This window comes from Microcaecilia unicolor, unplaced genomic scaffold, assembly GCF_901765095.1.
Source record: "Microcaecilia unicolor unplaced genomic scaffold, aMicUni1.1, whole genome shotgun sequence".
In the NCBI taxonomy this organism is placed as follows: domain Eukaryota; kingdom Metazoa; phylum Chordata; class Amphibia; order Gymnophiona; family Siphonopidae; genus Microcaecilia; species Microcaecilia unicolor.
Window position 1 is genome coordinate 401,343 of NW_021962936.1, and position 10,461 is coordinate 411,803.

At 48.5% G+C, this 10,461-nt stretch overlaps 1 protein-coding gene across 1 annotated transcript in view; it reads right to left on the minus strand.

The window, feature by feature from the left end:
• Positions 1-8,180, minus strand: part of LOC115458680 (desumoylating isopeptidase 1-like) — a 43,336-nt gene extending 35,156 nt beyond the window's left edge. The window contains exons 1-3 of the mRNA XM_030188508.1: positions 7,980-8,180; positions 4,338-4,359; positions 4,046-4,115 (exon numbers count right to left, since the gene is read on the minus strand). Coding sequence (XP_030044368.1) covers positions 4,046-4,115; positions 4,338-4,359; positions 7,980-8,127 — 240 coding nt within the window. The 5' untranslated portion in view covers positions 8,128-8,180. The remainder of the gene's footprint in view (positions 1-4,045; positions 4,116-4,337; positions 4,360-7,979) is intronic.
• Between the last annotated feature and the right edge of the window lie 2,281 nt (positions 8,181-10,461).

A 10,461-nucleotide genomic window follows, 5' to 3' on the forward strand; every position in this document is an offset into this window, starting at 1 on the left:
GACAGAGGCAGGGAAGGAAGGCCGACGGCAGCTCAGCTGATCTGCCTGCTGCGGTTTCGGCGCTGTAAGTTGAATTGCAAAGAGAGGGCCCGGGCCGGGTGGAGGGGGGGGGGGGGGGTGGCGGCGGTGACTCCGGTTGGGGGGAGCGGTAGCGACCTCGGCGGTTCCCTCCCTCCCTCCCCTTCGCGCAGTTTCCCTCTCTGTCCCGCCCCCGTCATCACGTATTGACGCGGGGGCGGGACAGAGAGGGAAAGTCTCTACTGCGCATTTGCGGTGAGTACGGTCACTCGCAATTTATATGTTTGATATAGCAACCATAGGAGTCTTTACAAACTAATTTCACAGTCCCCAACAGGTTCTTTCACATCAACACTGCTACTCCGCCCTTCCTAGACATAGATGAATAATTAAAAAAAAAAAATCTCACCCATCCAGCCCTTACAGAGTTTCCCATGTTCAACATCAGTTAATTTTGTCTCCTGAAGATAAGCGATGCCAGCTTTATGTTCTTTCAAGAGACTTAAAACCGTTCCCAACTGACACTAAGACATCAGTTACCCCGTGCACCCAGCCCTCACATGTAGAACATGCACCACCCACCCCAACTAATAGCAAATACAATGCACCATTCCCATATCAGAACAACAAAAAAGATGAAGGGCAAGACCGCGTCTCTATCTCGGCATCACCCCAGTTGATGCACCCTATCCAAACGAATAAGGACAGCTGTCGCCAATTTCAGGAAGGTATTGGCTAACCAAAGTTCCAAAGTCTCCCACAGTGTCTGCTCTAATAGCGATTCAGGGAATCCTATAAACTGCAAATTCTCTCTTCTGGAGCGGTTCTCCAAATCATCTAGCTTCTCTGACCGTAGCTGAACTAATCGCAGCAGCGCAGTCAGCTCCACAGCGCAAACGGTGTCACCATTCTCCAAGCCAGAAACATGGTCTTCCAACACCATCGTTTCAGTGGACAGGTCTGCGAGTGGACAATTGCAGAAATCAGGAATCCAAAGCCTGTACCACAGATGTAGTTATGTCAGCAGTCAGACACCACACCTTGCTGCAGAAGCTCAGTAGCTGGATCCGCCATCTTGTTCTCAGCCTGCTTCCCGAAGTCTAGAACTTTCTTCTTCAAATGCACTGCCATAGAGGTATTGTCTAGAGCTATGTATTTGTCCATAAAGTATTCCAATCTCTCCCAATGAGTTAAAGAAGAAAATTGAGATGTCTTGTGTTAGATTAGACAGTGAACAGAGGGAAACACCAAGTAGCTCAAGCTAAACGCAGCCTGCCCTGCTCACAGCATCACGTGACCCCCATACATTAATTTTTTAATACCAGTTTTTATGGTCCACTAATAGGCTGTGCCTTAGTAACCTGTGTCTTGTGATCCCTCTCCTTAAAATGAGCCACCACATGCTTTGGTTGTTTAAATAAAATAAAAAATCTTCAATCAAGTTAATAGTCAAATGCAATAGTCATGTTTTTAAAAATAAATAGGTTAAAGGTACTCAAAATTTTTTTTAGCAAGTACACTTATTTGTCTTAGGAGGAAAAGGCCTCGAGAAACCCCTTGACCTATGAAAAAGTCAATAGGGGGTTGGACTTCCTCATCATTGGCCAGAAAACCTCCGTATGGGATCTCACTTTGTAGTTCTTAAACTTTTAAACTTAGCTAATCAATGCTAAAATAGACTTAGCTCAATACAGAGACGATCTCTGTATTCTCTTGTTGACTTTGACCATGATCAATGGTGGCCAGCGTTTCAAGTTCGCGTGTTCTGCTTCAGTGATCCTGAAGCAGAACACGCAAACTTGAAACGCTGGCCGCCGTTGATCACAAAGTCAACAAGAAAATACAGAGATCATCTCTCTATTGAGCTAAGTCTATTTTAGCACTGATTAGCTAAGCTTAAAAGTTTAAGAACTACAAAGTGAGATCCCATATGGAGGTTTTCTGGCCAATGATGAGGAAGTCCAACCCCCTATTGACTTTTTCATAGGTCAAGGGGTTTCTCGAGGCCTTTTCCTCCTAAGCAGTGCAATTTTTCTAGCAAAAAAGGTGCCGGTACTCAAATGCCAGGCCACCCTTCAGGGGTGGGGTGATGACTGAGGGACCCACCCCACAATAGCCAGGCCCCCTGCAATCAGTCACAGAATCTATGACAAGGCAGAATTGGTGTGTAGAGCCTGAGCTGTTTCATTAAAACTTGTGGTTCATGGGTCAATTTTAGCAGACACTGGAAAAAGTGCCGGTACTCAGTACCCCCGAGTAACCCCTCAAAAAAAGCCCTGCTCCTAAGACAAATAAGTGTACTTGCTAAAAAAAATTTTTTGAGTACCTTTAACCTATTTACTTTCACCTGACTGATTTAGGTATCTCACCCCTACATTTGCAGTTGATGTTTTTAAAAATGCCAGCTATGCTATATAAATATTTTACATAGTGGCACTGAATCTATCTGCAGAAGCAATGATGCTGAATACACATCTATAGCAGCAAGAGCAGTCACTATATGGATAGCAGATGATATTCAGCTGCTATCCGTAGAGCTATATTGATAAATGTAGGATGGCCTTTTTGCTGAATTTATCTGCATAACTACACAGATGGCACCTGCTTATCACCAGGCTCTCTCGGTTAGGAATGTTCCACCCCAGCATTATGTACATAAACATTTTGAATATTGGGTCATATAAATTTCACTGCAGCACACAAGGCAATTTTAATTTACTCTGAATCAGTGGCGTAGCTACAGGTGGGCCTGGGTGGGCACAAGCCCACCCCGTGGTGGAACACCACATCAACATCTCTCCTCCTCCGCACTGTCCCGGCATCTGCCTGCCCATCTCCGATGTATCTTACAGGAGTCCTCGGCGCCTGCAGCAATTTGATTATTGCTGCCTGTGCTAGCCCTGCAGGCTTTCATCGGCTGGGTCCCGACCTCGTTTTCATCATTTCCTGTTTGGCAGGACCCAGCTGATGGAAGCCTGCAGAACCGGCACAGGAACAATAATTGAATCACTGCAGGCGCCGGGGATGCCTGTAAGGTACACCAGGGAAGGATGGGTTCCAACAATGGTGGTAGGTAATTAAAAAATATATATATATTTTTTTTTGGGGGGGGGGGGGGGGCTGTGGAGTGTCGTGCCATAGAAGGGCCCATCTAAGTTAGCTCTGGGCCCCAAAATATTGGGTCTGGCTATGCCACTGCTCTGAATCAGGTCAGAAGTCACTGTCAGAAGATAAAAAGCTTTGATCAATATTGGCTTCTAAATGAACCTTTCAAGGATCATTTGCCGTCAAGAAAGATGCAGTATGTTCTAAACACAGAAAGTGTACCTGAATGTAACTTGCCTTCAAAAGGTGTGAGCTAAATACTAGAATAAAATAACCCCCTCCCCAAACCCTGAGGCTTTCATTTTTGTTAGTTTTTCAATCTCCTCCCCTGTAATTCCCAAGTATGTCACATTCATCACATACTGATCCTCAATTGGTTCACATTAACAACGATATCACAGGTGATATCACACACCTCATGATTTAATTAACATCGCGTGTAATGTCATCTGTAAGCACTGGAGAAAAACAGCAAAAGGGAGTTATTTAATGAATTAAGAAAATAAACTTATAAATGAAGTCTACAATGTCCAGTCCTGGTTTTATGCCACAGATTGCATGGACTCACTTCCCTCAGAAAAGCAGGTCACATCTCTGCTAAATGGTGGAACGCCTTACCGTTAAATGTGAGATTAGATTGTTATAAATTGGTTTAGGAAAGCCTTTAAAAAACCTACCTCTTCCAGCTTTTCAATAGAATTTGAATTAACTCTTAATAATTTTTATACTTCTCTAGGGTTTACTCAGTTTTCTTTACTGTAAACCGCATGGAGCTCCTGTGGGTTTTTGCAGGGTATAAGTACCTATTGTATGTATCTATGTAGTGAATGTAATAGGAGGATATAAATCAGGTTTGGATCACCTGTGAAAAATGGAGCCGGTTGGTATCCAACAGTAATGCAACCTGGGGGGAATCACTCACCGGTGGGCAGCTGGAGATCCCTGTGCTGCCGTAGAAGAACTCATCCTCATATATGATGATGGCAGTGTGCCTGGCAGGGAGAGAGAAAAACAGATGCAATTAAGCATTAAAAAGTACAAGAAAGGCACGCTAGCTTCTTCACAGGGATGCAAGGCAACAAGATATTGCTAGTAGACATTACTCACACCTGCTTCACAGTATAATTCTAGCTAAGGTACATGGCGACCTGACAGAGGAGGATTGAATAAGGCACATTCAAAACTCATGCAAGAAACTTCATCCAAATGCTTACCAGATGCCTTCCAGCTGTTTCCCTGTAAGAAGAAAAGACAAGGAGAGAGAGAACAAGCATTACCAATTTGTCTGATGCATAGCTAAGTCTATACCATTGTTATAATGATACAACTACACAAAGCAGGGTCTCCTAAAAGTTACAGCCCGGAGCTTGGAAAACCAGGAGCACTGCCAGATTCTAATCCCAAGTCTGTGCCAAACTGTGGTCCCTCCAATTCAGAGTCCGGCCTACCCAGTCCATGGCAGTGACTCAGACCAGTAGCAGGAGAACTGGGGTGGTGCCCACCCATATTAACCTTAAGCCTCACCAGAAGATTAGCTCTGGCTAGGTCACTGATCTCTAACGGAATAAGAATAGTGTGCTAAGTGTTCTAGGCTTGAAACCCAGGACTTTTCAAAAATCCCAGTCTTACACTTTTACTACTGCATCAATTTCTGCTATGATAGGAGACAGGGTAAGGCACTGAATGGCACATAAAACCCGCAGATGCACAGGTAAAGGAAGCTGGCAAAAATGGAATGCAGTAACTTAATGATTAGAGTAGCAGGCTCTAGCACAGTGCTTTTCAACCAAGTCCTCAGGATACACCTAGCCAGTTGGGTTTTCAGAATACCCACAATGAACATGCATGAGATAAATTTGCATTCACTCTTCCATTATATGCAAACCTCTCTCATGCATATCCATTGTAGATATCCTGAAAACTTGACTGGTTGGGTGTGTCCCAAAGACTAGTTAAGACTGCAAGACCTTCAGGGAAGTCAGGCTTCAGATCCTGTTTCTCACCTTTCCTACTGATGTTCTGTGTCAGCTTGGACAACTTATTTCACTCTTCTTTGCCTCAGATATCTGCAGATTATAACCTCTCTTGATCAGGGACCTACTTATGTCATGCCTCACTTTTAAGCTTGGATTAAAAAGGCAAGTAATTAAATTTAAAACAAAGACCTTTTCACAAAAAAAAAAAATCCTCCTGGGGATGCAGAATTCAGAAGTTTAGATAGTGGTCAAGCTATATTATACAAGCTTAAAATACACCCATTTTAATGGACTATTCTTCACATTGGTTAGATTTACACTGTAATTGCTTTATCAGCCACTGGTTTTTGTGAAAGGGTCTCTGGCGTGAAAAGGGATGAAAATCTGGTGTTAACCATTTCATTTTCACCAGTTTCAGCTATTTTTCATACCCACATGATCAATAAAACAGATTATATTGCTTTGATAGCTTTTGGGCTTGTATGTGATCCTATATAATAATTCTCACCACCAACATTCTAATGTGGGACTGCCTGTGTCCGTGGCTCCTGGAGTTGCTGAGCTAGGCTCCATAGCCAGGATGACGTCACTCACAGCTGATTCCCAGGCAAGGGGAGGAATAGGGAAACACGCATGTTTCCCGACTACTTCCTCTGCCTGGGAATCAGCTGTCAATGCGCCGCTCCCTGCCACTTCGGAGCAAGTGGCAGGGAGCTGCACATCTCCCCCTGCAACCACCCATGTCCAGCGACCATCCCCTCCCCCCTCTGCAGCCACCCATGTCCAGCGACCCTCCTCTCCCCCTGCCCCCTTGCAGCCACCTATGTCCAGCGGCAACCCTCCTCTCCCCCTGCCCCCCCTGCAGCCACCCATGTCCAGCAACCCTGCTCTCCCTCTGCCCCCCCCTCCAGCCACCCATGTCCAGTGACCCTGCTCTCTCACCTGCCCCTCTTTCATCCACCCAGGTTGTGTTTAATGAAATTTTTGGGGCAGGCAGGAAAGATCCATGTTCGTGCCTGCCCACTGCTGGCGCTCCCCTGATGCCGGATCGCTGTTCAAAATGGCCACCGATACTTACAAGGGCGGCCTCCAAGACTTCAACAGAAGTCTCGGCGGCCATTTTCAACAGCGATCCGGCAGCGGGGGAGTGTCAGCGCCAGCAGCGGGCAGGCAGGAATGTGGATCTTTCCTGCCTGCCCCAAAGATTTCGTTAAACACAACCTGGGAGGATTAAGGAGGGGCAGGTGAGAGAGCAGGGTCGCTGAACATGGGTGGCTGGAGGGGGGGCAGGGGGAAAGCCGGGTCGCTGGGCATGGGTGGCTGCAGGGGGGGGGGGTCAGTGGACATGGGTGGCTGCAGGGGGGCAAGGGGGGGGTCGGTGGACATGGGTGGCTGCGGGGGGGGGGGCAGGGGAAAGCAGGGTCACTGGGCATGGGTGGCTGCAGGGGGGGCAGGGGGAGAGGAGGGTCGCCACTGGACATGGGTGGCTGCAAGGGGGCAGGGGGAGAGGAGGGTCACAGGACATGGGTGGCTGCAGGGGGGGCAAGAGGGATGGGTCGGTGGACATGGGTGGCTGCAGGGGGGCAGGGGGAGGGTCGGTGGACATGGGGGGGGCCTCAGACCATAAAGGGAGGGGGTGCACACTCTTTATCACATACACTGTCTCTGACACACTCTCTATCACACTCTACTCTCTCACACACAGTCTCTCTCTCTCAAACATACACTCTGAGGAAAACCTTGCTAGCGCCCATTTCATTTCTGACAGAAACAGGCCTTTTTTACTAGTATATAATTATTAAAGATGAGTTAGGTTATCTTCTGCGGTTGTTACAAATCTGTTTTCATTTACGTTTTAAAAGTGCAATTGTTATATTGCAAACTGCTTTGGTACCTTAGGATGTGTAATACCGTATGCTATAGCAAATGAATAAACCAAATCAAAATAATATGGTATTCCTATCAATAATAAAGCAAGACCCTATTGTCTTAAAAACAAAACATCGAAAGCAGTACTCAAAAATTACAGTGCTGGGGTTTCGGTTACTACAGTCTTATCCCTTAGGCGTGGGTTTTCCCTTCGGGCACGAAGTTGAGTAGCAGAAAACTGCGATCTCATTCCTCTTCCCGAGACTGAGTCATTCGCAAGCTTTCACTTACAATTGTGCTAACTCACTGCTAAAACTCAAACGCATGTAAACCCAGCCAGAGACAGCAAACCAAAGTCCACAGTAATAAAACCCAAAATCCTTTCCCCGCCTACCCAATCCCTAAACCTGATTAGTTTTAACTTGTACCACCTTCCACAGAGATAGTCCAAAGCTAGACGGCTGTGTATTCATTCACTGCATTGTCTGTATGCCCTTCTTTTCGACAGCTGTGGAGCACCATCTCATTTTAAACAGGGCAATACATTTACGTACAATCACATCATCCACCTGCCTAGGACTAGACTAGACACATTATTATTATTATTACCATGAAATCCTCACGTTATCACCCACCTGCCTATGACTTGACATTATTATTACCATGAAATTGTTTTTTGTTTTTTTATTTCAAACGGTCACACCAGCTTAACTAGGAACAAAAACAAACACCAAGAGCCTTAAACGGTTAGGCCAGGCAGCAAATCAAATAAACTACTACACAATACAAAGTGATTCTGGGCTGATGTGATCCCTGCCTGCATGCAGCACTAAGTGAACGCTGCCCACTGGCTGGTTGGTGCTCTTAGGCACTTGGCCGCATGAATTTATCCCCCCTTCTCGCGATCGGCATTACTAACAACAGCAGCATCACGCAGGGGCGGACAGGAAGCACCGAACTGACAGGATGTTGTTGCTGCTACAGTTACCGGCGCTGCCGAACTCCTCTTACCTAGCATGACGGGGCTTAGCCTGCGGGCCATACCCCGGGACAAGTCGTACACATACAGCTTCACTAAATGCGCACCGGGCTGAGAGGCGGGGAACTGGGGCTGCGGCTCCGGCCGCTGCGGGCTCGGTGGTGCCGGCGGCTGGTCCATCAAACATATAAATTGCAAGTGACCATACTCACCGCAAATGCGCAGTAGAGACCGAACGTTCAAGGAGCAACACTCCAAACCCCGCCTCCACCAGCAGCTCCTGTACCGAACGTAATGCAGCCAATAGGGAGGGGAGGGGGCGTGGAAATCGGAGGAGGACGTAATGCAGCCAATAGGGAGGGGAGGGGCGTGGAAATCGGAGGACATAATGCAGCCAATAGGGAGGGAAGGAGGGGGCGTGGAAATCGGAGACGGACGTAATGCAGCCAATAGGGAGGAGAGGGGATGTGGAAATCGAAGGAGGACGTAATGCAGCCAATTGGGAGGGAAGGAGGAGGCGTAGAAATCGGAGGAGGACGTAATGCAGCCAATAGGGAGGGGAGGGGGCGTGGAAAACGAAGGAGGACGTAATGCAGCCAATAGGGAGGGGAGGGGGCGTGGAAAACGAAGGAGAACGTAATGCAGCCAATAGGGAGGGAAGGAGGGGGCGTGGAAATCGGAGGAGGACGTAATGCAGCCAATAGGGAGGGGAGGGGGCGTGGAAAACGGAGGAAGATGTAATGCAGCCAATAGGGAGGGGAGGGGGCGTGGAAAACGAAGGAGGACGTAATGCAGCCAATAGGGAGGGAAGGAGGGGGCGTGGAAATCGGAGGAGGACATAATGCAGTCAATAGGGAGGGGAGGGGGCGTGGAAAACGGAAGAGGACGTAATGCAGACTATAGGGAGGGAAGGAGGGGGCGTGGAAATCGGAGGAGGACGTAATGCAGCCAATAGGGAGGGGAGGGGGCGTGGAAAACGGAAGAGGACGTAATGCAGCCAATAGGGAGGGAAGGAGGGGGCGTGGAAATCGGAGGAGGACGTAATGCAGCCAATAGGGAGGGGAGGGGGCGTGGAAAACGAAGGAGGACGTAATGCAGCCAATAGGGAGGGGAGGGGCGTGGAAAACGAAGGAGGATGTAATGCAGCCAATAGGGAGGGAAGGAGGGGGCGTGGAAATCGGAGGAGGACGTAATGCAGCCAATAGGGAGGGGAGGGGGCGTGGAAAACGGAAGAGGACGTAATGCAGCCAATAGGGAGGGAAGGAGGGGGCGTGGAAATTGGAAGAGGACGTAATGCAGCCAATAGGGAGGGGAGGGGGCGTGGAAAACGGAAGAGGACGTAATGCAGCCAATAGGGAGGGAAGGAGGGGGCGTGGAAATCGGAGGAGGACGTAATGCAGCCAATAGGGAGGGGAGGGGGCGTGGAAAACGGAAGAGGACGTAATGCAGCCAATAGGGAGGGAATGAGGGGGCGTGGACATCGGTGGGGGGGGGGGGGAGGGAGGGAGGATGGAGAAGAGAACCACCATGTACAAGGGCACAGCAGGAAGGATGAAGTGGGCAACAAAAAAACCCACAGCAGAAACCAAGCAGGGATCAAAAAACGTTCTGGGGCCAACAGAAAAAGGTAAACAGGTGTATTCACTCAAAACACACACACACACACCTTTGCAGCATGAAGCAAAGACATAGCTGTCCCGCCCCTTTGGCTCACTGAACAGCACAAGTCAGCAGAAGGGGCGGAACAACAACATGTATGCTGGGGAGGGGGGGGGGGGGGGGGAGGGAGACCGGCACACACTTAAAAACGAGCCTGCCTTTCAAACTGCTCTAACAACTGCCTAAAAGGAGACACTGAACCTCCACTGCCACACAGCTCCAACAACTGACTACAAGGAGACACTGAACTTCCACTGCCACACAGCTACAAGGAGACACTGAACCTCCACTGCCACACAGCTCCAACAACTGACTACAAGGAGACACTGAACCTCCACTGCCACACAGCTCCAACAACTGACTACAAGGAGACACTGAACCTCCACTGACACACAGCTCTAACAACTGACTACAAGGAGACACTGAACCTCCACTGACACACAGCTCCAACAACTGACTGCAAGGAGACACTGAACCTCCACTGCCACACAGCTCCAACAACTGACTGCAAGGAGACACTGAACCTCCACTGCCACACAGCTACAAGGAGACACTGAACCTCCACTGCCACACAGCTCCAACAACTGACTACAAGGAGACACTGAACTTCCACTGCCACACAGCTACAAGGAGACACTGAACCTCCACTGCCACACAGCTCCAACAACTGACTACAAGGAGACACTGAACCTCCACTGACACACAGCTCCAACAACTGACTGCAAGGAGACACTGAACCTCCACTGCCACACAGCTCCAACAACTGACTACAAGGAGACACTGAACCTCCACTGACACACAACTCCAACAACTGACTGCAAGGAGACACTGAACCTCCACTGCCACACAGCTCCA